General features: G+C 37.9%; 1 protein-coding gene across 1 annotated transcript; it reads left to right on the top strand.

Moving 5' to 3' along the window:
• Positions 1 to 2,318: 2,318 nt before the first annotated feature.
• Positions 2,319 to 27,855, top strand: LOC132112772 (arf-GAP with SH3 domain, ANK repeat and PH domain-containing protein 2-like). The gene is made up of 26 exons (XM_059520429.1): positions 2,319 to 2,724; positions 6,336 to 6,408; positions 10,939 to 11,084; positions 12,519 to 12,593; positions 13,072 to 13,121; positions 13,286 to 13,409; positions 14,534 to 14,619; positions 14,897 to 14,972; positions 17,024 to 17,110; positions 17,268 to 17,377; positions 18,216 to 18,285; positions 18,905 to 18,992; positions 19,516 to 19,564; positions 19,823 to 19,989; positions 20,435 to 20,568; positions 20,963 to 21,054; positions 21,137 to 21,317; positions 21,981 to 22,066; positions 22,154 to 22,269; positions 22,451 to 22,518; positions 22,930 to 23,034; positions 23,930 to 24,134; positions 24,363 to 24,609; positions 24,824 to 25,034; positions 26,563 to 26,691; positions 26,831 to 27,855. The coding sequence occupies exons 1-26, from the start codon at positions 2,599 to 2,601 to the stop codon at positions 26,903 to 26,905; spliced, it is 2,976 nt and encodes a 991-aa protein (XP_059376412.1). The 5' UTR covers positions 2,319 to 2,598; the 3' UTR covers positions 26,906 to 27,855.
• Positions 27,856 to 27,980: the final 125 nt, after the last annotated feature.

Genomic DNA, 27,980 nt, shown 5'->3' with positions numbered 1-27,980 from the left:
ACAACCGTTCACACCAGTCTGTCGTTAAAAACAAGACTTGCTTCTAAACTGGTTTATAAACACTCTGATGACTTCAAGGGAGGTGTCCTATGTCTTATTTTATGACTAGGTTGGGTTGTGATTCTTTGTAGGGAGTGTTATAGTTGTTTTCGTATCTTCATCACATTTCTGTTCCACTGTTTAGTCCCACTCTAGTTATGTATACAATCCCTCAGCCTTCCCTGTGAGATATATTTGCTGTCTTCTCTCTTTTGCAGTGTTTTACAGTAAACGTGGCCTCCCTGGGCTGACAAGACAGGATAAATTATTTTATTCCTGTTCTAGAGCCAACAGATCTTGGCAGTGTGGATGGGAGGGGTTGTCTGCTAGGAATCCTTCTAGTCTGAGCTGTAACCTTTCCTGGAACACGCCTCATTTTTTGTTCAGCAGCCACAGACTCCAGCCCCCATCCAGATCCAGCCCCCAAATGCATGCAATTGGCTGATGTCGAAGAAACATAACAATAGGGGAAGGACAAAAGCCAGTAAGTAGGAACATGCAGCACACTGTGGCCACAGCAGTCTTAAAATATGGTACTGGGGTGGAGAAGACAAGAAAAAAGAGGGATAAATGAAAGGCCAGTTCAAAGGCAAACTAGACTTCACACTCACACTTCCTTTCTCTTCTATATCACCCACTTTCCTTTTTCTCTTCCTTCAGAGTGACGTCCAACCAGTTTCAACATTTCTGCTCAGATCCTTTCAATAAAGCTGCCACACAAAGAGGGGCCACAGCCAGGGAGAGAAAGAGAGTATTGTTTGGCCACAAAACCACCATTACATCAACAATAACTCATGAAGCCAGTACAGAATATGAAGAGAATACTTTGTGTGAGGGAACGCATTGTGTTTGGGGAGGGGGTGTACTTTGGAGAAATTCAGGTCAACGAACCGAGTTAACTTCATTTATTTCGGTTTAGTCATCTTATGAATAGTCATGTTTAGTTTCTTGCATGTTTGAACCATGTTTGACCCAGAGGTAATTTTACAGTATAAATCATTGTTCATTGTATAAATCACTCCATTTTACATATGGAGACATAGATACATGTATTTAACTTTTTAAGTTTGACTTAGTCTTTAAGGAAAAAATAAGAGAGAAAGCCGGAAACAAATAAATAGTGCAGTAGATGTAACAAGCCTTATGACTCTTTAAACAGTCTGAATGTTCTTTTCATGCTTTTATTTCCAACTATGGCGAGAAAATGCTGTCCAAAACTGTCTAATTTATTTATTTAGGCTAATCAAATTATACACCATGCAATACTTGTGCATACCTAGGGATAAAGTCGGAACTGATACCTGTCCAGGACATTGCATCAATGTAACATTATACTGTATTGTTAAAGGATAAGGTAAGGTGTGCAGCTTTTGAAAGAACACATGGAGAACCGGCATACCTCTATGATATCTGCAGGGGAGGTGGATGAGACAATTCACAATATTTGTCTTATAAAAATTCTGTTATTCAGAACACTAGGATAGAAGCACAAAGCACTAAGAGTTTCCGTTGCACTAGTCTGCCTCAAATATAAAGGCTGCAAATGAAAAGGCACCAATTGTGTTAGTGAAGCAAACTGCTTGATATTTTTTTAATCAGGGGTGCGTTTCATTTAAACTTTATACTGATAAGCATGTTCATTCATGCACACGTAGTGCATTTAAGGAAATGGATTATCTGCATTGACACTTGAATAAGGAGAGGAAATGCATGCACAATCCTTTTCAATTGGCACCATTCTCCAATGCTCCACTGAAGGCCCGCATATGTGAACAATGCACTGATTTTTCATCCGTCTATACAACAAATTACAAATAGAAACAAAAGACAAAAATCATAAACAGAAATCATATTAACTTGCTTTATATTTGTTTTCAATTACTTGTTGCTCCCTTTGAACTTGACATTGATTTTATTGATATGTTGTTTTTCTAAACTAATTTAATTTATGGCAGATATTAGGAATATTGTAAGACACACTGACGTTTAAACAAAACCGTCTTCATATTGGCCTACCATATGAATAAGAAAGACAATATCGGCCTATTCAAATGGCTTTAAAAGAAGTGTTACAACAATTTAAAAAAAGTCTCCATGAGTCATTTCAAAAGGCCAAATATTTCACTTTCAAAGAACAAATGGATTCATGTTTCATTCTAAAAAGCAAAAAAATTAATCTGAAGACTTCCATTCTTTCTCCGCGCGCTCTATTCATTTCGTCAGTGAATACAAACATTCCCACGTGATGATGGAATGACTCCCTCCCCTCGCGCACAATCTGGACGCGGCACGCGCTATTGAAAGCTCGCGCGGCACAGAGAAAAGTAGACCAAGTGCGCAGAGACACTTTACCAACTCTTTCACACGGCAGAACACGGAGAAGACAGACACTTTCGCCTTTTGTCGCTGCTATGAAACAACTTTAAATTCCCCTGCTTTGGCAATCACGCTCACTTGTGGATTTAGAGGACTTTATGGAGATGCACTTTGATTGATCTTGAGGTGGTTGTTTTCACTATTGCTAGGATTTTAAGTTCCTCGGTTTGTACAACTGGAAACATGCCGGAGAAAATAAGTATCTCGGATTTCGTTTCTTTGGCGAATGAGGATCTATCGTCCTCGGGAAGCTCTGGATTTCAGTCTAAAATGAGCGACTGTCGCAGCACCGTGGCCGCGCTCGAAGAGGTAAGGGCGCGTGCAAGCGCGGTGTTTAAATGTGCGCAGGTGGACAATACACCACCTGAGTGAATCCTTCAATCTCTGACACAAGAAACATTTTCCTTTCCACTCGTCTCAAGACTTTTTACTATGAGCAGAACAGTATTATTTTGAATTCAGTCTAACTTAATGAAGATTTTGTGGCAGAGTTTATATTTACCCGTTTTATGTGTGCACTTACAGGGTAATAAAATGGTCCATCCTTTTAATTCTTAAATTGTTATCAGCCAGGGTGACATTTTGAATCTAATTTATCTGAAAATAAACTAAGAAAAGTTATCAAGGTTAGTTGAGAATGTCTATAGATAATGTAAATTACTCCTGTTTGTTACTCAGGGAGGACACCTGTGTGAACAACAGAACTGACCTTTTGCCATCTAGTAAACTGTTTCCAATGAATCTTTTTATAAGCAATAGTGGTTTGAATTGCCCATTGTACACTTTATGGGCTCATGTTATGGTTTAGAGTTAGAGGATGGCACAGGAGTCACAATAAGGAAGAGACATAAACTGTTTTCAAGTAGCCAAGTAAACTTGCTCGGGGCACTTGTATGTCGAGCAATTGTTGTCTTCAGTCTTGAACAGCAAGACTGGAATGACAGTGGCACAAACACAGGATCTCTTCACAGCTGCGTCATTTCATTGAAGAATAGTGTTAATATAGTCAATTTCAGAAAAGCAGGACTGATAACAGACTCTGTACTTTTTATGAGGTCTTATAAAACAAATGTGGGTCTTTCGCCAGTTCATCTATAGGCATTTGTGTGGAAATTAATGGAGAATAGAGAAACTCTGCCAGCAAGTGATAACGCTGGGCATGTTAGGACAGTGGAAGTCTTTCATTTGTTTCCGCCTATTCATGGGAAAAGGTTTATGGGTTATTCAGGAATTTCAGTGTTCTAGATTTGTGGTTCTCAACCAGAGGGCCGGGGTCCACTAGGGGGCCTCAACAAACTTTCAAGTGGGCCACAGGATGACCCAAAAGATTAGATTAGATTCAACTTTATTGTCATTATGCAGAGTACAAGTACAGAGCTAATGAAGTGCAGTATTTAAATGAATATTTTTTATTAATATACAAAAATAAGTAAAATTTAATCTAAATCAAAATGCTAAAAAAATACTTTCAATACTCACAGTTTCTAGTAATAAAAAGGTTTTAAAAAAGCAGCAGAAAATATCATACTGTATAATGGTTGTGTGGGAGAAAAGCTGCTCGGACATCCTGACATGACTCCCATTGTGTTTTACACAATAAAGTAAGTCAAACAAATTTGGAATGACACGAGGATGAGTAAACTTTTTATTGTGAATGAAAAAAATGGTTAAAAATGCCTTCAAGCAGCATTTGAGCAACACGAGTTATGGAACAAATACGTACGTTTTTGTGGAAATATTCTTTAGAATTAAGACAGAGATGGAAGTAACTTTAGTTTCCTTGAATGAGTCAGAGATGATTGTGTGGTAGTATTTTTTATCAGGATTCTAAATTTGCTGCTCAGTTCCTGATGTTGTGGATATGCAGTGTATGACCAGATTACTTGTGTAAATATATGAATTTGTGAGTGTGTTACAGTCTTTCAAAACTTCAAAGCAGACGGTTAAGTGTGTTTGATGCCCAGGGGCAACAGGTGTATATAACAGAGTGTGTTTTCATCAAGGTTAGTGTTTGAAGACTTGTTTGGGTTTGAGAGGCAAAGTTTATTTTATGTATCTATTTGCTGAGACTCATGGCAGATAGCTGGCAGCATGATGAATGTTCTGCAGGAAGAGGCCACGAAAATACAGTAACCCCAGGACAGATGAATTTGCAATGCAAACTTTTAATTATTATTGAATTAAAAAATTATGCTTTGTATGTTATGTTAGTATTTGTATGTGTGTGTGTGTGTGTGTGTTTTGTCATCATACATCACTTCACATCTGATGTAAGCACATACCCACTGCAGTCATACCTTGAGTCAGCAGGTTTGATTTGATTAATGCATTTATTTCTGTCCATCCTCACTCCCTTTGTGTGTAGTATAGATGACTCCCCCAGCTGCTAACAGGATCACGTATCCTAGTGTCGTCAGTTCACTGAGGCTTTAGTGACCAGTGTTTGAGAGGTTAGGAGGCAACTTTACTTGAAAACTTGAAAAATGAACTTTTTCATTTTGTGCTACACATGCTAAAGGTTATGTATTTATTGTTCCACTGATGCAGATATACAGATATGCAAGCTATCAAAGTAGATATGCTGAAGTTAAGTAAACATTATCTTTTTACATAAATGTATTATTTATTTTTATTTAGCAGTATTAATTAGGCACAGAAATAAGGATCATGTTTAGAGTTACAGCTTTTAACTTGAACACAAATTTACACAAAATAATGAAAAATATATGGCTGCAAAAATAGTGTTTCACAGGGTATTCAATGAGGCATTTTTGTTCAGACAGTAAGCCTACATTAAAGCTAATTATTTTAGTCTTATGAGCTTTTAAAAACTAATATGTAAAAATAAGGCCTCTACTTTGTTTAACATCCATCATGTGGGGTTTAAATCCCCCCAAAACCACTCTTTTGAAGTCTTGAATATAATGGCGATAAACCATTTTGAGAGAGCTTTTATCCTGAGACGACCACAAACACACTCAATAGACACTTTAAAGTGTGTTTATTATGTACTTGAAATCCATACCTTCTTTTTTTTCTGGCACTAGGTGTTTTTACATTGGAAATGCTTTTTGATGAAGTGGTTTATCTTCCATCTGTTTTAATGTTGAAAAAACGTTTGATAATAGATCTCATTTTTACAAATTTTTAGATTTATGTTAAGGAAATATTCTGATACCGGTGTAAACAAAAGGTCATGTGTGTGCCGTCTCTCTGTCTGTGTGTAAAAACATGAACCTGTCTGGTGTTTAGCGTGTGAGATTCTGAGTTATACCTCACTGGATCCCATAAGTCCATGAGTCTGGGATGTTGCCCAAAAAGCTACAGACAAAAAAATACATAAAACCGATGCAAAAAAAGTTAGTCTTGACACTGATTTATTAACATTGATCAGACTAAACAATCTCTGGCTGACAACAGCAGGCATACATCATTGTGATTTAAGGTCACTCACTCGAGGTGGTTTAAAACCCTTCATTGTGATATTCACATTCAGGTTTCATGTTTTCATTCTTAATCAACACTTTCTGACCAAAGAAGTTAAACAAACTAATGTGATTCAATCCTAATAGACCAAAACATTTAAACCACTGATATTTGAACTCAGGTTAGATTCCCACGGAGGTGTGTCTCTTTCTGTCTAGTGCACTAATTCTTTACTGTAAATGGTGTCACTAAGAGTTGTTGTTGTCTTTCGTAAGGCTTGATTCACCTGTGCTTCACAGCATACCTGTTCTGACATCATCACGGTGACCTGACGTGATAGAACTATTCTGATGTTTGTTCGGTAAAAACAGTCCAGTGTTGCCCCACATGTTTGTGCCAGTCATTACATGAAGTTGAAGAGTGTAGTTGGTGCTGATGCTAGTAATGAATTTCTATTCTAATGTTTTTCTTGTTTCTCTGCTGTCTTCTACCAGTCTCTAGAGCAGGACCAGATGTCTCTACAAAGGATGAAGAAAATTGTAAAAGCCATCCACAACTCTGGACTCAGTGAGTGCAGTCTTATTTTTTTGGAACTTCCTCTTGTTTGCTGAATTATCTAATCTAGTCAGTGCTTCTCAACCTTTTTAACTCCAAGACTATTCATTGTCCACTACAATATGTGAAAGTCCAACACTCCTAGTTTCTATAAATAAAATTTCAGGATTCCAGACTTTTTAGAGTTGAATATTCTTCAGGGATCTCACCTGTTTGAATGAAGATTATGAAGGATAATGAAGAATGTTTTTACGCACAGTTTCTACCAATGAAATATGTTAGAGCTTGGCATAACTAATGTATATTTGTATTTAAAAGGTTTTGTCACACCTTATTTTAAGGTCCAATTCTCACTATTAACAAACCATTAATTATGACTTTTGCCTCAGTAAAGTACTAGGGCCCTATAATTCACCCGGCACAAGTGTGTTTGCTAGTTTCAGTCCAGCGCCGTTCGCCGTTCGTTTTCCCGTCCAGTGCTATGTCGTTTAATTAGTAAATGCATTTGGTCATGGGCATGCTGGTCTAAAAAAGAGGTGTGTTCAGGTGCATTGCTGGCACAATGCTATTTTAAGGAGCTGAAAATAGACTGCGCCATAGACCAACTCAAACCTGGTCTAAACCTGGTCTGCGCCCGGGCGCCAACTGTTTTTCCGTCGTTAAAATAGCAAAAGTGGATTTGGACATGCTCTGAGTGCAACTGCGCCGTGCGCTTTACACTTTGCATTTAGATCGTTAAAACAGGGCCCATAATTTTTAATAGTAAGTAAGGTTGTTGTTAAGTGATGATTACAGTTCATCTATAGATGAACTGTAATCATTGTTATTACATTATATGTGCTATATATATTAATAAACAGCCAATTAGGTTAATAATAGGCCTGTTAATAAGCTAGTTAAAGCTAGTTAATAGTGAGAAATGGTCCCCATACTAAAGGGTTACAAAGATTTAATTGATTTACATTACTTTTTTTAGGTCTAGATGTCACACTTTTAAAATGACTCCCCAGTGGGATCACTGGTTCTTCAAATAAAAAAGTTTTTGAGCAAGTAAAAAAAAAACTTCGTGTAACTAGTCCAACTCTCTAACCATTAGGCCACAGCTGCCCCCTGATAGTGATAGTTAATGTGCCTAGCGTTTTCGACTCGTACATTTCATGTCACATCTTGATGTCACGTGTCTTTACGGGAACTTTACGGGTTGTGTGTGAACGCTCGCACATATTCCGGGTAATTACTGGCAGTGTGAAAAAATCTAGTGACCCAGGAATAATTGCCGGGACACGTTACCCATGTATTTTCCGGAATCGCAGTGTGAAAGGGGCTTTAGTATCACTCATTCAAACATCAGACTGTTACATAAGAGTCAGCTTGTGATGCCATAAAGATGCTTAATTAAATTATGGTAGTCATTAAAATGAAAAAGTAAGATTTGTGAAAAATGTCTTCCAAAAACACATTTCCTAAAAGAATTGCATTGAGGTCATTCTTACTTTTTCTGTCTCACTCTCTCTCTCTCACACAAATGAAGGATGACAGAAATTGGGGCCCAGACTTGCACTGACATCACAACCACTAATCTCTTAAAAACAGAGCAGATTGTGTGTTTTCCTGTTTTTTACACTGAGTGTAGAAAATAACAGCCACTGAAACTTTCTTCACTGTTTTAATGAACCTCAGTTCTTTTAATTACCTTTCGCTGTGTTAAACACACACAATTTCAGTGCCTTATTCTGTTCACCCTGCACAATGCACGTGGTCACTGGTTACACCTCTGTAAGCAGTTTTGCTGCATGTACGCTGAAACTTTATCACATGATCAAATTAATACTTTTTTTAGTACCATCAGCTTCTTTACCGAACTGAACTGTCAGGGGATATCTGTGTTTACATCTGCTCCTCCACTCTGAAATGAGAAATTGCCCCACAGACCTGGCCAATACACTATTTATAATGTTATGTTGTGCTTACAGAAGTCCTGACTGGAATGATCATGATTTCTGGGAAACATGTCTCAGTTCTGCCTGCTTCTCATTTCTGAGGGCGCATGCCCCATTTCTCAATTCTGTGAGTCACAGTTCAGTTAAACGCAAAAGAGACCCTGTGTTTTATCATCTCCCCCCTCGTCGTCACTCGCTCTCTCTTTCTTTTAACTGAAAACAGATGTCTCATTCCGGTAACACTACTATTGAGGGGCCTCAATTTCCTGCCACTGTGTGTTTGTGGTGGAGCTAAACTTGGTTTAGGATTGAGACCAAACCTGAACCTGATAAAATCACCACTCTTTCTGATTCACCCCATCCTTCTCACTGTGGTGGGCCATAGTTGTTTGTATGAAGTTGTGAAAGCTGTTTTGTAGTTCATATTAATGATTCAGAGCTAATGCAGTTATCAGTTCTGTGCAGTGTCAAGCAGGTTTATTAGCCTTTAGAGCTTTTACTCTGTTTTTCTGTTTACTCCTCCTGGTTAGAAACCAGTGTTTGAGTCCAGAGTCCATGATGATTTTTGGGTCAATATATATATATAGATGTCTATTTGTGGTTTTGTTAGTGAATTCAGTAGTCAATTTAGTCATTTTATTTTTATTTCTAATATGTTAGACCTCCCAAAGTTAACGAACTAATCGGTATCATTTAAACATATTTTTGGAATTTGCGTTGGTGGACTTTATTTATGATTAATTAATGGAGTCATGAAAATGAATGTTAGTTTTTTTTTTTTTTTTTCGAAAGTTATGTATGTATTTTCATCTGTCGAGCAATAATAACTCATCTTCAATGAGGGTTGAAAGAGTTTTATGAATGAGTTCACTTCAGGTATGATAGGGAACTCTATGAAGGTTATTTAGAGAGCTGTATATTACTTAGTCAAAATGCGTGTCTGTCTGTAATCTAACAGTGCCACAGTTCAAAACTGTGGACCGTGGACTAAATGTTGCTGAAGACATACAAACACAGATGTGGAAGACACTTTAAAGTGTTGATATAGGGGTCAGTTTTCTAAAAACCCAGGAACAGGATCTACTTCAAGGTTCGTTTGAGCTTTACGTATAGTCTCTGGAACAGATCACGGTCTCAAACGTGTCAAGAAATGAATTAACAATGGAAATTAAAACTGTGTGTCTGAAAGTGCTCACAGATGCCTGTTGAGAAAATAAAACTGTTTCCAGATCAGGGAAGGTAGGTCCTTAGAGTGCTTGGCACCTGCGAGTGAAATGCAGTATTGTTTGAGCTGGACTGACTCACTGGAAAAACACGGTTGATTGAAGTACACAGAAGAGGAAGTGTCAGCAAGACATTCGATTAACTAACTCCAGAAAAAAATTCCCCTATTTTTGTCTTTTTTTTTTTTTTACAGTGATGCTTAATTTGTTTAGCTGTTTGTCATGTCTTGGAAACCGGAACTCAACCCAAAACCAGATAATGCAAGTTTATTTATTAAGGAAGTGATCTTACATTTCCACAATCTTTAGAGTCTAGAACCTGATATCAATATGCTGACATTAGGATTTCTCCTGTTTGTTTAATGCCCTTTTGACACTACAAAGTAATTTATTGAGGTGAAATGGGATCAGGACACAATGCATGTGATGCACCCAAGTAGGATGTGTTCCTCGATGAAGACTTTTTTTGTTTTCTTTTTTTCCTGGAACAGTTTCCTGCCTTAACCCAACCCCTAGAATGAGAGGACAATGATTACTTGATTGAAATGTTGTTTATGAAAAGACAGGGAATTTCAATCCAGGAAAATGTGTAGATCATGTTTAGCTATAGCACTGTATGCTAATTCCAGGGATGTCCCTTGGAAAGTCCACTATGTGCTCCCACAAATACTTGTGATCATCATAAGTGGGGATGGTTTGGCTTTGCTTTGGCTCTTATCTAAGTGTACCAGTTTATTTTATAGCTGAGGAGCTGAAAGCTCTTAGATCTGTAGTGCAGTCTGAGCCTGTGGTGATTTTAGTTTTCTTGCCAGGAGCTCACTGTGCTTCAGCTGGTATCATTTTCACTGCATCACAAAATCCAGTTTTCCTCTATTCGTTTGATCATGCGGTGAGGTTTGCAAGGTCACGCGGTTTCAGAAGATTGATAAAGGTTATCATGTTTAAAAATTACAGCTTTGCAAAAAATGAGTGTTTTAAAGTAATCTATATCTATTTTCTTAATACTCTATTTTTTCCATTCCTGTTCAAGAGTTTGGTGGAAGATTTCGTTTTTTTTATAAATTTAATATTCAGCAAGGATGCATTCAATTGCTAAACTTATAGTAAAGACATTTTATAATGTTAGAAATATTTTATTTTCAAATAAATCCTTTTGAATTTTGAAGTATCCAATTCCTGCTGGATAAAATCAAGTCTCACCCTACATTTGTTTTCATTGAATACCCTGTTTCTCATGGAACTGTGTAACATTACAGGAGAAAAGTGGATTCCAAACACAGTTTTGTATTGATTTCTAGTTTCTGGTTATCTGCAGAAAGGTCTTTGCGGAAAGGTCATGGGATTGTCTTGTTTTTGATTGTGTGATGTTGTGTTTCCAGATCATGTGGAGAGTAAGGAACAGTACACAGAGGTTCTGGAGCATCTGGGGAACAGTCACCTGACGCAGGATAATAACGAGATCTCCACAGGCTTCCTGAACTTGGCTGTGTTCACGCGAGAGATCACTGCACTCTTCAAAAACCTGGTGAGCAGGACACCATTTTACTGACAGCTTAAAAAAAAGTTAAAAGTCAGTAGTGGAAATAAGAATTTTTGCTATCATTAAATTATATATCAACATAACATCTTGTATGTCAATGTTGGCTTTTAAAAAGCACACACTGGTTTACCCCAAAGTTAGCTTCCAGGTGCAGCATAAAGTTCAGTGAAGCGTAAATGTTAATTACCTGTATAATTCAAGGCCAACATGAATATTTTTCCACCATTGAGAGGAAACTATTCAAGTACTGTCTGCCTTGCCAGTATTATTATTCAAAGAGCACCTTTGGGTGTGTGCCTGTGTGGCTTGTCTTCTTGATATATTTCTGAATAAGAAACAGCAGACTTCCAGCTGTACAAAGTACACATGGGGCTGGGAGAGGTAGTTTTGTGTGTGTGTGTCAGCAGGGGTTCAACAGCTGCAGGCGAGGGCCCCTCAAACCAAAGCACCCAGAACCCTCCCACTGATAGTTTCTATGGTGATGCTAATTTATACCAGACCCAAGAGCATGAGTGGATAGCGTCTGACCACTGAGCTGTCAATCAAACGATCACCAGGGACAGGAACCACAGCTTAAAAAATACAACAGAATCTCTGCTAAGAAAATAAACTCCATTAGATTTAGCGTCCTTGTGTGGGGGCTAAACTTTCCCTCAGAGTAAAGCCCATTTTTCATATTCATGAAGACTTATATTTATAATATCCAAGGTTATAAATCAATATTCTGCACCATTACCAGCTGACTCCCATGATTACTTGTAATTTACACTCTTGTGTAGCACAATATGCATGAAATGTTTTGTATGAAAGTGTTTACTTGGGTTTGAGTATCTTTTTATTTGTATTATTTAGTGGTCAAGCAAGGTTTTTTTTTTTACCATTCAGTGCCTGTCTCTACACAGCACAGTGGCTGATATAATAATATATAATATAAGCAACACACTAATAAAAAACAATACTGTCATTACATTTAAAACTGCCATTTAAAGAGGAAATAAATCTGAAAGGCTGTCCTTTGTTTGAAATGATTCGGTCTGAATCTTCTTTCGTCCTGCTTTGGGTTTTTCCTTCCAAATTCTTTCCTAAGTATGATTTATACTTGCTCAGCGCTTTTATGCACTTGGCCGAGGAGAAATCCCAAACAGAGTTTTACCTCTTGCAATTTTATAATGCAGATTTATGGTTGCGAGCATTTATACATCCAGACTCGGCTCTGTTGAGAGGGTTATAAATGTGAGCACTCACTTTTAAAAGTGCGTTAGAGTTTATATTAACATTTGCATTATGATCTGGCTGACTTTCAGAGGTTGTTTTAAGTTTTTTTTTTTGGTTTGTCTCTGTTATATTATTTCTACATACCTGTTTGTTCTCGAGTGTGTGTCTGCCTGAATTTATGTGTTCTCTCTGATGGTTCTTTAGGTGCAAAACCTGAACAACATAATTTCTTTCCCTCTGGAGAACGTGCTAAAGACTGAGCTGAGAGACAGCAGGCTGGTGAGTGAGACAGACACCTGTGTCACATTGTCATCATACTAGACTAAAACGTCACATTAAACCCCAATTGAATTAATAATTGAAATCAATTAAAGAGTTGATAAAGCTAAGAAAGTAAAATGTATCCATTTAAAGAGTCAACAGTGTGTCATGTTGTTTTGTAACAGGATTTGACATCATGTAGCTTGTTTGGGTTATGTTTCAAATGTCAGAAACGCAATAACTGCACCACACCTTTCTTTGAGTTTAACCGGTATGATGAGTGGAGACATATTGCAGGGCTCTGAGATCAAGTTTTGATACACACCCTGATATTATTACTCGCACAATATCAGTTGTCCACACTGAGGTGTCCTTGGTTATTGCATCACGCTTTTAAGGCAACACAGTGTAAACTTTTTTAATGTGTGTTTGTCTGTGTATATAATGTATATGAACAAAATTCTTTATTCTTATATTGTTTTTTTCTTTCTCTCAGGAGCTGAAAAAACAGATGGAGAAAAGCTGGAAGGATTATGATGCTAAAATGTGAGTTTCAGAGTCAAATTGTTCTCCTGGTACACAACTTCCTATAATATTTAATATGAGACCACCACTTGGCTTGTCTAAAAGACAAAAGTCCACCAGCTAAACTAGTGTCTCATTGTGTTCTATTCTCTTTTTCTACATTAATTTTCACTTCGGCTTTTCAGAGGCAAGCTGGAGAAAGAAAGAAGAGAGAAACAGAAACAGCATGGGATGATTCGTTTGGACTCAACAGACACAGCCGAGGACATGGAGAGAGAAAGAAGGAACTTCCAGCTGCAGATGTGTGAGGTATAAGAGGCCGTATGAGGGCGGTCGGTTAACAGACTATGAAACGTGTGCAAAATGAACCTGACCAAGACCACATTGTGTGAGCTTCTCAATGAGAATAAGTGCAGTTAGTGCAGCTGTATGTGTGTGTCGTAGCAAGTCATTCCTGGGTTACCTCAGATTGTTAAACTCTCTGCAGTATTAAGCATATTCTTTGTAAATTCAATAAGTGTGTGACATTGTATGAAGTCACCTAAAACCAAAAGGCTTTGGGGTGTTTTTGAGAGAGGCACACTTGTTTGAGGCCACATTGTGTTCATGTGTGGTTATTGATGTCCTCACTCCACATGTCTGTGGCGATATTTCCAAGTTCCATATACAGTGTGCGTGACTGTTAGCAAGACTAGGGGAAATTTGGGCTATGCTGCTTGAACCCAGCTGAGGTAATAGAAAGAATAAGAAAAGAAGGAGTGAAGTGGAGAAATAATGAAAGAGAGGGGGATTTTCATGTCCTACAGTGCTCCTTTTCCCAACCACAGAGCTCCAGATGTCTCCACTTTTCTCTCTTTTATAGTGGAGACGTGTGTTATTTCTTCCAAACCTGACTGACCATGTGACCATCATTAACTTTGGAAAGTTCCTGTATCCATATATGCATAGAGTACATTTTCATTTATTTGAACAGATTGCTTGGATACAGAATGTTCAGATGTTTAAGCAGCATTTGATCCCCAGTGGCTCCTTTCACCTTTTTTAATCTACATAAAGTCATTTACTCATGCTTATGTATGCCAACTTTTCGAAAACTATATAATTTAGTTTCACCAGATAATGAAGTCTTTTTTTCCGTTCATAAAGCTTGATTACACTGGGAGAAAAGCTAAATAATCGGAGTCTGTTTGAATCATACACTACACAATTATTTGTGAAATCTGAAAGTCTGGTCTGGTTTTGGCAATAAGCATTAGCTCCTCCAGAATGCAAATCATTGTATAGAAATTATGTAGTGCATTTTACCCTTTAATTCATGTTTGTTGTGGATTCATCTGCTTTATCTTTGTGCTGAGTAACAATGTTGGAACACAACAGTGGGATTGACCTTTGACGAATGACTAAACTTTTTTTCTCTCTCTCTGGTTTGGTAGTATTTACTGAAGATTCAGGAGCTGAAAGTTCGTCAAGGTCCAGATCTATTGCAGAGCCTGATTAAGTACTATCAAGCCCAGCTTAAGTACGTATAAACCAAATTAAGATCCTCTAATTGTTTTTAGTACAAAACTATGCTTTTCACATTAGCCTACACTTTAGTCTGGGTTAAGGCCCCTTTAAGACTGGGTTCAGCATATGAGTCTCAAAAGAATCAGAATAAAGTAAGGTGAAGATTTAATCCTGCTAATAATTAAACAACTCTGTCTATATCGATTGAATCTCTGTGGATTTGTGGGTGTGTGTATAGATGTCACTGACATTTGAGATGGCTAAACACTGCGATTTTCTTTTTTTCTCAGTTTTTTCCAGGATGGACTGAAGGCTGCAGAGCATCTGGGTCCATTTGTGGAGAAGTTAGCAGCCTCTGTACATACGGTAATTAATTTGTCAATCGCAGTATCTTTATAGACATAATTACATACATATTGTAGTCTCCACACTTGACAAGGTGTGTTACATAAATAAAAATGTATTTTAATATATTCATACATTCCATACAGTTTTGCTGTGGATTGTAAAGGGCAACTGGATGGTTTGTTTTCTTAGATTTATTAGAGAGATGATAAGCAGACATAATGGCTTATCTTGTTGTTGTTGTTTTTTGTAATGCAGAAAGTCAGACCATCTCGCTTCTCATGTTAGTCATGAACTGGCGTAGTGTTAATATGATAAAGTAAGACTCTTCAAATTCCATTCGAGGAAGATTTATCATTTAACACTTTATCATTGATTTAACTTGTCTGGTCTGGCTGAAACAGTTAGTTTGAAAGACTCTGTTACATACCATACATTTCTTTCTACTGAATATAATGTAAATCTTTTTTGCACGCACATTAGCTTTGTTGAAAAAATCTAGTCAGCAGCCTCCCTTGACAGCATTTCATAGATGGCTTCAAAAAGTCTTATAGCATGTATCTTTTGAAGAGAAAGCAATCCCAAAATGCATTTCAACAAAATTAATGAAAGAATAAAATACTCAAGATGAAGCATGAGTACTGAAAAATATGAAAAAAAAACAGTTTAAAGGGTAAAGAAACCCCCCATTTCAGCACAGGTTAGTTCTCACCACGGTTTCAAAAAATGCTAAAAAAGTGGGCGTGGTGTGCAGCGGACCGGGGGAGGGGGAAGAAAGAGGGGAGACAGACAGCACACACAGCTTTGCGTTCAGAAAGTTTCATTTCGCTCCCATCGAGCTAAAAGCACAAATATATGCACAGCCATTTGTACTCTGCATCGAAAACATATGACACATTCAGTCATTTAGCAGATGCTTTTATTCTAAGCGACTCACAAATGAGACATATATATTATTCTGTGGCGTTTATATAAGCCTTCTGACAGGTTGTGTCACAGAGCTATAAAAACGGTTACACTCACCAAGTGAATGAATCGCGTTTGTGCCGAACTCTTATTACAAAGAAAAAACAAACACACTTCTGCAATCCATGAATGTTTCTCTGTTAATGTGTGCGATGTCATTTCACAGTCTGATGAGTCTTTCATAGCAAATGAACACATGCTGTTGTGAATAATTAAGCGAAGCGTCTTCTCATGGGATAAGCACGCAATCTCATGAATAATTGAATAGACACCGATGCGTCATCAATGTACTATAATCCATTGCCACATCAAAAATCGTGACGTCAACACAATGTAGATTCTAAATCCAGAAGATGAAAATAGAGCAAAAAAGCTTAAAATTAACCAATTTTCTCCAACAGTTAAAATTAGCGGATGCTAACATTGTCTTCTATGATGTGCAACACAAACACCTCTGCTAAAATCTTAGAATAAGTAGTCTGGGGTTTCATGACCCTTTAAAATGTTACATATGTGTTCTAGGAGATTTGAGTGAATGTCACAGAACAATAATAATGGTGTTCATTAAATGATTGTTCTTGTATTAAAGTTTGTCATTTAGTTGATATTATGAGGAGAAGGCAGGATAGGGCATGTGGAATTGGTGTTGAGTTGACCGTGTTTTATAACACAACTGGTTTGGGTAATGTTTCCAAAGTGACATTTCTCCTGTTTCAGCTTGCTCTCTTTCGATTATAACGCATCAGCATTCGGCACATAAATGCAAATTAAACTAAAAAATGAAACAACCACAATCTAGCTTTCCAAAAGGAATAATTTCCTTTTAAAAAGTGCTATGGAAACTGGTTGAAGAAATTGCTGGAATTTTGTACTGGGGGCCAAAGCCATAATATAAACTGAGTACTGCAGTTTGTCTGGCTGTGTTGGTTTGGTCCTGGGCTTGATTATGAAATCGAGGGATGTGTTCCAGTTTAAGCCTGTAAACTGCTAAGCAATCAAATCTATTTTTGTTTATGTGTGAAACTTATGTTAACTATTCACAAGACCAGTCACATTGTGTTTTCACAAAAACAAGCCCCATATCACTTTACTGTGATTGTTCACAGGTTCGTCATGAGCAGGATGAAGAAGTAAAGCAGCTATCTCAATTGCGTGACTCACTCAGAACACAACTACAGGTTGATGGCAAAGAGGTAATATCCAAAATAAACAACTCCCAGAATGCACAACTTCTAGCTCAAAGTAATGCATTTTCTTTATAAGATTAATAACTATATTTCAGCAAGTTTAGTGATGAAGATGATGATGATGACAATAATAATAATAATACATTTGGTTCTGTCTTCACAGGATTTTCTAAACAGGAAGAACTCTGGCCATGGATATAGCATCCACCAACCACAAGGCAATAAGAAATATGGCACAGAGAAATCTGGATTCCTTCTTAAGAAGAGCGATGGGTGAGTTAAACATTACTGTCTACTTCCCCAAGTTGAGAAGGTCACCAGTCCCCCCAAAACAACAACAGACCGTTTATTTATTATTACCTGGGCTTAATTCAAAGTTTTCCAGACATGATGCAGTATTCAGCTCCTGTTTGCTTTCAGTCACACGGGGTGAGTGTGTGTTTCTCAGGAAACACTCTCCACACTGCTCTCAGTGTATGTAATGATATATATGCCCCTCTTCTTAAACTGGAAGCAGAATAAATTAAGTGAGTTATAATAACCTGAGGGTCGTACACCACAGATAGTTAGCAGCATAAAGCATCAGTCTGAGCTTTGTGACTTCAGGCTGTGTGTGTGTGTGTGTGTGTGTGTGTGTATATGTGTGTCTGTCACAGAGTTCCTTTCACACAGATGTTTTCTATTAAATGTGGTTTAGTCTGTTACTGCACTAGAGTCTTGAAAATCTTAAAAATCTCTAAGGCCAACCTACAGCTCATTAAACACACACATGCCCATACAGACACAGGTTTTGGATCAGAATAAACATTTGTCAGTGCCTTTTTTGTTGTCAGTAAATTACTGATTGTAACTTCACCAGAGACATACTGAATCAGTACAGTTAACTATTGGCTACCAGTTATTTCTGCTTATCAAATCAACTACAGTATATAAATCTTGATGACAAGGACCCCTGAACATGATCTTTTTTATCCCTGTGAAAAAATAATAGTTAGAACATCATCTTTTTCTTTTGTTTTGCATTAACCCTGTAGTATGGAGGTATTATGCTAATACTGCTGAATGCTGAATGTGGATTGTTAGGGTTTTTCCATGATCTTTGTTTTTTTAGGATCAGAAAGGTTTGGCAGAAGAGGAAGTGTGGGGTAAAATATGGCTGTCTCACCATTTCACACAGCACGGTGAGATTTGAGAAAGACAAACACCTTCCAGTTACACATAATTTCATTATATTACAGCTTTTGAATCTTTTTTGCTGAAAGGAATTTAAGTACTTAATATTAAATTTTTGTTTACAAACCTTCTGTATAAAATCCTATGGCTGAATCACTATGCTGTAATCAGTACTCTTGCTTGTGTGATTGTTTAATTAACACAAATCGCAAACTGACATTGGTAATTACACACAATAACCGTTTCATGTTCTAGTCTCTAGAGTGAGTACTTGAGCTTCAGAGGCCTCCAATCAAATTTTCCCATGCTGTATGAGAATAAAAAAAGACTCATTGCTCATGTATTAGCGTTTTCCTTTAAAAACCACAGACTAAAGGCCAAAACACAACACAAATGTTTCATCTAGAATCATCCAATTTCACTGCTTTTGCTTGCACCTCCGTGTCCTCCAGCTGCAGTGTTTTAGCAACCATTAACTTTATGTAAGCTTTTGCTCACATTTTTAGCATTAATCCTGCACACAGCATAAATGCAAGTGAGATTTTTTTTTGCATTTGATTTAGTGAGTGACCACATATGTGATTAGAATGCACTTTAAGCATGTTATGACTCTTCTCTATCTCTCAGATCAACAGACCACCCGCAAAGCTCAACCTCCTGACCTGTCAGGTGCGGCCCAACCCTGAGGAAAAGAGAACGTTTGATTTAGTTACACGTATGTTGACCTCTGACCCTTTTTCATCTCTGCTGTGGCATGAATAAAAGGAATGGGAAACTAGCATGCTAATGATTGAATAGTGTGTGGTACACACTGTATACTGCCTACTAATCTTTAGAAATAAGTGAAACTGAAGGCAATGTACGTTATAAGCAGTAGTATGCTACACTGCTGTCACACAATTTTATATAAAGACTTTATAATTCAGTGCTGCTGGTTTAACTGACTGTATGTGATTCATTTACATAAAATCTGATGTGAAATACAGTATGTGAACCAGGTGAGCTGTTTTATGCATGTAGGTGCTCAGAAGTATGTGCATACGGTTGGGAGTAATAAGTATTTAGGTGTACGTGGATCATGAAATACAGATAACTTGAGTGGCTAGTCCTGACCTGTTTTATTTGTTGTTGTTGATTTCCTGTATGTTAGGATGTTTTTTACATATTTCCTTTGCATAGAGGCCCACCAAACGCACACTGCTAATCTCTTTTATCTATTTCTTTCTCTGTGCTTGCAGACAATCGCACATACCATTTCCAGGCTGAGGACGAGCAAGAATGCATGATGTAAGTGCAGAAATTTGTATGCTCACACACACCCGTATACATAGAAATCTTTATCATATACTGCAAAGCCGCATGTACAGACATGATGGAGAGAGCAGGTTCATCACCTGCTTCTAGAGTGGAGAGAGAATAAAAAGGAAAGAGTAAGATAAAGAAGGCATTGAAATGTTAAAGATGCAACGGATGTATTTGAAAGGTCACCTATTGATATGAATGCACGTCTTTGTTTTTGTAATCCCTTCATTTGTCTTCTTGCAGATGGGTTTCTGTCCTGCAGAACAGTAAGGAGGAGGCCTTGAACACGGCTCTCGGAGGAGATCAGCTTCAGTTTCAGGACAGTGGTCTGCAGGAGCTTGTCCGAGCTGTGATCTCAGGCCTGAGAAACCTGCCAGGCAATGAGGCCTGCTGTGACTGTGGAGCTCCAGGTCTCGAAAAGAGGATCCTTATGCATTTAAATACTGTTAGAGGCCGTTCATACAGAATGCATTTTTGCATTCCATGCATTTCCTTTTTATTTTAATGAAAATGTGCTAAACGGACATGTTTGACCACTGTCTTTTTATTTTTAAATGCAAAAATGCATTCTGAGTGAATGGCCTCAAAAACAGAACTCCTATGTGTTATGTTATTCTAAATCAAATTAAAATGATGATTAGAGAGAGACATTTAATTAAAGCCTTAAATAGATTTGAATGTGAATTTCTTACAACTATTTGGGTCAATTAAATATTTAAGCAATGCATAACATTGTCTTATACCAAGACTTATTGTATTATATTTATGAGCTTCTAAAAAACACTTTATTGGTCAGTAAAAGATGTTTAAAGAGTGGCAAAGAAATGTTTGAATGATGTGTGTTGTGCTCTTTAGAACCCACTTGGCTTTCCACTAACCTGGGTATTCTCACCTGTATCGAGTGTTCAGGAATCCATCGTGAGCTTGGAGTACATCACTCACGAATTCAGTCTCTCACTCTTGACGTGCTGAGCACATCTGAGCTCCTGGTAAACACACACACACACACACACACACACACACACACACACACACGTGTGATGTCATAAAATGTAAAAAGATAATTCAGCTCCGTTCATTATACAGTCCATATGTTTTTTTGTGTGTGGTACATATCACATTTATCTTGAACTTTTTACCCATAATCCTCTGGGACTGAGTCAGCATTTACTCACATGTGTCTCTCTCATATCTGTACATGTTTATATGAACTTTTTACCTCTAACAGTAAAGCAGTGCAAGTGCTCCTGCACACATGAGTGTTATTTATTAGTTCGTTACTTGTCAGTTAGATTACAGATAAATTACCTAACGTAAAGCTGGATCCACATGTTCAGTGTTTTACTGCAAACATCTGTTTATCAGTTGGGTTTTTGTTCACAGTTGGCAGTGAGCATTGGAAATGCCAAGTTTAATGACATCATGGAAATGAATATGCTCAGTGATGCAGTCAAGCCCCTTCCAAAAAGTGACATGTGAGTCCTATTGTGCAGTCTTTTTTTTTTGCTTTTAGCTCAGACTTTTTACCTCATTTTGGATTTTATTTGCACATCTCAGGACAGCGAGGAAGGAGTACATTGTAGCAAAATATGCAGAGCGACGCTACGTCCTCCCAAAAGAACACTCTGAAGCCTGTCACGTGTATGACACTGTGAAGAGCAAAGATCTCACGTCACTGCTACAGCTCTATGCAGAGGGAGAGGACCTGTCTAAACCAGTGGCCACACCTGAAGGACAAGTGAGATCCTCAGTCCAAGCATATACACAAACACCACAACCACAATGATGAGAACAAAAACATCAAGGCTTATAAACATGCTGTCTCTCATGCTTTAGACATGTTTAGAGCTTTCAAAGGGATCAATCCATCATATGAGACTTCCTGTGGTTTAGTCAAATAGATGTTTAATTTTTCTTGATCATTTTGAACTGTATACGCAAAAATAAGACATCTATTTGGTTACACGACATTAATCACACATCATTCACACTCTCTCTGTAATTCTGTATTTCCTCTCTTTTTTCCATCTCTAATCAGATTTCCCCTCTCTTCAGCCCACTCAGGAAGTGAACACAAGCTGTGTAATGACTGCTGTACTTGTGTATGAGTTTTTTTGTGTATGTGTGTTATTTGGCCGTAGTCTCTGAAATATAGACTTGAATGATTCAGTGGCTGAATCACCAACATTTTTATTTTAACACACACACATATATACTCACAAGTAGAGATTTGTAGTACTGTATGCTAACTCACAGACTAATTCATTAATCTTCTCCGTCACTCTTCATCCAGTCTGCTGTGATTTATTGGACTGGTGAATAACAGTACGTTTGTTTCACAGAGGCAGTGGATGGTTGGCAGCAGCCAGTAGCTTAACTTGTTCTCTTCTGTGTCTAACAGGACCTGAAGGAGACCGGTCTTCACTTAGCTGTGCGCATGTCTGATAAGACCTCTCTGGCTCTGGTGGATTTTCTAGCTCAGAACTGGTGAGAGAAATCTGCTGTTGTCATGGATCTGGCAGTACATAGTAGGATGTCCATCAGCTGACCACTTTGTGTGTGTGTGTTTCTCAGTGGCTGCCTGGAGAAGAAGACAGCAGAAGGAAACACAGCGCTTCATTACTGTGCATTATACAACAAACCAGAGTGCTTGAAACTTCTGCTCAAAGCAAAGGCTGTTTTACACACAGGTATACAGTATTTACAAGCATGCAAATTCAACTCAAAATGATTATGGATATGGATCGGTGTATGGATGTATAGATGTATAGACTGACTATGACAGACTGAGTTCAACATAGATAGATAGAAAAACAGATAAATGGATCTGTCCTCAGTTTTGACCCTTCCATTGTTCTGATTGTCCTGTAGTGAACTCAGCGGGTGAGACGGCTCTAGACATTGCCAAGAGACTGCAGCACATGCAGTGTGTTGAACTGGTGAGTATCACATAATGCACAAAGCTTTTATTGACTTTGTGTCTATGTGAGCACATGTTTGTAGAGATATTATTCCTAGGTTGACTAGGTTGAACTTTATCCTGTTTAATATCCTGAAGTCTCATATGACAGTGTTTTCATAAGGAGCTTCCCTGATCTTTCCTCTGCATATAATAATATCATATAAAGCAAACCTAGTAGATGTTATAAATACAAATGTCTCCAAATAAACAATGAGAGATCATCAAACCATTGACCCTTTGCAGTATGAAGACAACAAACAAATAAAAAAAAAAAATAGAGCTGGATTTGAATCTCTTATCTAACAGTGTGATATGTCAGTCTGGTCAAAAGTGAGTCAGTGAATAATTGGCTGTGGATTTCTTATATTTTGTTTGTGTGCGTGTATAGCTGGAATTGGCCCACAGTGGGAAGTTCAACTCTCAGATCCATGTTGAATACACATGGGAGATGCCACAGGACATGTATGACAGTGAAGATGATCTGGACGAAAGGGTCTGTTACAAGATTAACTATTTCTTACTACAGTATATGCATTTTCAACATAATATTTAAAGTGCTGTCTGAGTCTGTGACCACTGGTGAAAATGTTTCTCTGTTTTGCGTTTTTCTAATTTAATAATAATACAATTATTTATTTTATGCCATAATGTTTCTTTGTTTTAGAATTTATAGAATCACAATGATAAATCAGTGCACAGGTTCAGTAATATGAAAGTTTTTTTTACACACACACACACACACACACATATATATATATATATATATATATATATATATATATATATATATATATATATATATATATATATATATATATATATATATATATATATATATATATATATATACAGTACAGACCAAAAGTTTGGACACACATTCTCATTCAAAGAGTTTTCTTTATTTTCATGACTGAAAATTGAGGTGACTACCTCTTGAAGCTCATCAAGAGAATGTCAAGAGTGTGCAAAGCAGTAATCAAAGCAAAAGGTGGCTACTTTGAAGAACCTAGAATATGACATATTTTCAGTTGTTTCACATTTTTTTGTTATGTATATAATTCCACATGTGTTAATTCATAGTTTTGATGCCTTCATTGTGAATCTACAATTTTCATAGTCATGAAAATAAAGAAAACTCTTTGAATGAGAAGGTGTGTCCAAACCTTTGGTCTGTACTGTATATATATAAATATATATATATATATATATATATATATATATATATATATATATAATGTATATATATATATAATGTATATATATATATGTGTGTGTGTGTGTATATGTATGGGCATTATGAATATATGACTTTACAAATCTATGGGTGCTCATAAATAATTGTTTTGACTCAAAATGTGAAATATAATGTTCGATAACTATTTGTTTAGGTAAGTTCCCATCCTAAGGGCTCACGGTCTCCGCTTCCCCCTGCTGGCAGCAATGGGCACTGCTCGGCTGCATGGAATTTAAATAAAGGCAGTCCGGCCAGGACCTATGAGAACATTGACTTCCTATATGGAAATCCACCCAACAACAGCGCCCCCACTAATGGCTCCATGCCTCCTCCCCTGCCAGCTAAAGCAATACAAAGAGGTGAGATGCTCTTTGTTAGATTTTAATTGACTGTCTGTAATTTTGTATACCCCAAAAAAAGCTTGTGCAGGTTTGACCTGATAAACAAAAGCTAAGGAATGATCTGACATTTAGATGTTCTCTAAGAAGCTGAATAGAGCTCCTTTGCATATGTGAACTGTGTAGAAACCCTGCAGGTTTCTTCCAGACAAACCACAGCAAGGTCAAAGATAATTTGTGTCCCTGCAGGCCGTTCAGATCCTCAGATCTCGGGTTCCATTCCAGAGACTCACGCCCCCTACCGCCAGAGTTCCCACCCCACAAGCTGCTTTCAGAGAATCAGTACTTCTTCCCCTGGCCCAACACCTTCACGCTCTCATAGCACTGGAGCATCAAAGGGACATAGACAGACGGTGTCCTGGGAGGGCCAACCTTTCTCAGGGGCCGAGGGCAAAAATCACTCCACCTCACCACAGAGTCAGAGAGGGCCTGTCAGGTTAGTCACTGTGGTCCTACTCTGCATGTATCTTCCAAGGCCAGAGGTTTCCTCGTTATTTTACTTAATGATATGTCACAAGACATATTTTTATAGTTTTTGAACTATAAATTCAGTATTACTGTTGTTAACAATAGTAATAGTAAAATGTGAATTTTTGAATGCGTGTTGGTATTGTGAGTTTTTGTCGTAAAAATATTCCTCATGTCTGCAGTTCAGAGAAGACGACCTCATATCGCCGCACAAGCAGCAGCAGTCAAGGAAAGAGTTCGACCCCGTCTCCAGGGTGTGCAGGCAGTCAGGAGGAGCTCTACTGCAGTCCAGTGGGCGGGGCTCCCAGTCCTGCACCTCCCCCAGCGAATGCTAACAACAGTGCCACAGTGCCAGTCATACTGCCACCACCTCGCTCACGCAAAAATGCCATGGTAACATGCCATACTACAATCTTTGTTTTGAGACATGTGTTTTCAAAAGTATTCCTGAAGATTACATATGTTTACTTGTATATTTTTTTGCAGTTTGTTTTTCCTTTATTTGTGAACACGAATTTAAGTGCTGGAATACACTACACAACTTCTGCCCCGATTTTTCTCCAATTTGCAGTCCGGAGAAGTTGACATTTGTTGTCAAAAATCATAGCCAGTCTGCAGATTTTGGACCGTCAGATTTGATTGATTTCACAGAAGATATACGCATAGTGTGTGACAGGCACAGACTTTGATTTTTAGCTTTAGACTCTGATTCCATCCAGTCTTAGAATATCAAGCATATTTTATTTTTATTTTGAACTGATTTTAGAATGCATGTTGTTTTCATTTGTCATGAGTCTCCTAGCAATGGGGCTCATTTCTGCAAGAGTCCGTTGTGTTTAGAACCACTTAAAATCCTCAGTCTTTTAGTGTTTGATTCCCAGTTTCTTTGACGTGTAAGATGCCTGGTAGAGATCTCAGTGCATGGCCAATGATATGATACATTAAAGATAAATATGAAGTAGCTACTGATGCAAACAAAGAGATACAATTCACCCCTATTACGATGCAGTGTGAACCGATTTTGATTCAGTAGAATACGATGCAATAGAAAAAAAAAATGCTATGCAATTCAGTATGGTATAGATAGATAGTTTGTTTTTATTTCCTTGGTACTGACTGACTTATAAGGGGCCGTTCACATATCGCGTCTTTTGCCCGCTCAAGCTCATTATTTCCAATGTAGGCGCGCGGTATGCGCGCTCATAATGGAAGCGACGCGCACGCGGTGCGACGTGCTCGTTTTTTCCAGGCGCGTCCACACCGCATCGAGTTAAAAACATCTCAACTTTTCAGAGAGCCGCAAGCGCACCGCAGGTCATGTGACAAGAACCAACCAATCAGCTTCATCCTTTCCCGTAACAACGTTGAAAGCTCAGCCAAAGTGAAGGAATTTTTAAATAAATTTAGTAGCAGAGCTACTGCAAGCGATTTTTAGTGCTGCAATTTCATTTATCCTTTGCTGAAATTTCCGCGTCTTCATGGAGAGAGCAGGTCATGGTTGCTTAGCAACAGCAGACGCCTCAGGAGCGCAACTGCCCGAGTGCTTTGGAAAGAAGGAGAAAGCGACGGGCCTAGCGTTTTCCACGCGTTTTTAGGCGCGACATGTGAATGGCCCATTAATCTACCTTCTATGTGACACTCGAGACATGCCTCAGTCTCAGTTTAATGAGGAGAAATCAATCTACATATAAAACATTGGTCACTTTCTAAATAAAATATATAGTGCATCTACTAATAATAATATATAAATAAACAATTTACCAATGCAAAAATTAAAAAAAATGATGCATTTTGAATTTGTGATACAAATACTGATGCAAAACTGGCATCCCTAATGCCAGTTTTAAAACCAGATTTTAGAAATCATGCAGTGTGTTCTAGCCTTAACTTCTAAAGTGTTTATTTTTTGTATGTCTCTCAGATCTCATTAAGGGAGAGACCCAAAAAGGTCAGAGCATTAGTTGACTGCAGAGCGGTTGGGGCCAATCAGCTAGCTTTCTTTAAGAATGAGATCATTATTGTGACAGCAACTGATGACCCACACTGGTGGGTAAGTATACTAAATCTCTCACACTGACACACACATCCTGTGTTTCCCAAGCGTGCTTTTAACAAGCTTTGGAGTGTCTTTGAATAAATTTCCTGTAAACAGCTCAAACTTAAACATATTGCGCTCTTTCTCTCCCAAGGTGGGCCATATAGAGGGAGAACCATCTAGAAGTGGCTCTTTTCCAGTCAACTATGTTCATAAATTAGGAGAATGAGAAGAACCTCCATGAACACTCACATTCCACCACATGGAGCTAGTCTAGACTGTTGCTGTTATCTTCAGAGCCGCTAGACCTAGAAGCTGTGGAGGCCTGAAATGCACAAGGAAGATGAAAGACTGGAGACCAGACTCTTCCACAGCATTAGTGTGGATGCTGTAAGATGATCCACTGATTCATTTCAGCACTGCTTATAATGTATCTCAGCTGTTTTACCGGACTGAAGGTTTGGCAGGTACATCATGAATGACTGGACTTGGAACAGGCAGAAAATAGATGAAAACTGACCAGCTTTTGAAACTTCCTGGCTTCTTTGTTTAAACAAACAACATCACTTGTTCTTATTGATATTGGCTTGAGGCACTTGGAGAAACACTTGGAGTTTGAGGTCTCTTAAGGAGATTGTCTGGGCTCATTTACTGACACTCATCCTGTACTGGGTTCAGTTGCTCAGTGCTTTCTGGATTATTTTAATGACATGCCATTAGTTCTGGCTAGACACCAGGTCCTCCAGACAGAGAGTTAAAGGATGATGTATTTGGTTTCATCTGTCTCCTCTGCACCGACGTCTCCTATTGCTGCCGATTCCTGGATATCCAGGCCTGCACTGGGAGATAAAGCAACATTCAGAATGAATCCTTAGAAGAAACAACAGGATGTTATGTGAATGTTCAATAACAAAATGTTTTGATTGCAGAATTTCCCAGAAAGTTTACAATTCAGTATTTCAAGCCATAGCTATTGTCATTTTACTTACAGTACAGACACTATTAGGCCTTACAGAGCACAATAAGCATGCTAAGTCACTGCCACAGACAATTTTCACAGTTTAAGTACTTGTTTTTTGGTAGCCTAATATATTACATATCTTTGCTTTTAAAATCCTGTAGTAAAACATCTCTTTTCAAGTGTTCAAAATGTTTTAAAATCTGTTAGATTTGTCTATGTTCTTTCTGCATTTGCCACCATCACTGAGTTTCTTTTCTATGTCTGTATTGTTATCAGTCAGCATTACGTTTTTATGTTAATGGGTTCTCCCTCCAAACTGAGGTGGTTTATGATGCATTTGGAA

This window comes from Carassius carassius, chromosome 32 (assembly GCF_963082965.1).
Source record: "Carassius carassius chromosome 32, fCarCar2.1, whole genome shotgun sequence".
In the NCBI taxonomy this organism is placed as follows: domain Eukaryota; kingdom Metazoa; phylum Chordata; class Actinopteri; order Cypriniformes; family Cyprinidae; genus Carassius; species Carassius carassius.
The sequence above is the reverse complement of the archived record's forward strand: the minus strand, read 5'-3'. Positions and strand labels throughout refer to the sequence as shown.

Excerpts from the sequence above, each read along its gene's own strand:
- LOC132112772 (XM_059520429.1), top strand. The coding sequence starts at position 2,599 with ATGCCGGAGAAAATAAGTATCTCGGATTTCGTTTCTTTGGCGAATGAG. Across the intron at positions 18,993-19,515 it reads AACGTTTGATTTAGTTACAC|ACAATCGCACATACCATTTC; the intron begins GTATGTTGACCT and ends CTGTGCTTGCAG. Across the intron at positions 26,692-26,830 it reads CTGATGACCCACACTGGTGG|GTGGGCCATATAGAGGGAGA; the intron begins GTAAGTATACTA and ends TTCTCTCCCAAG.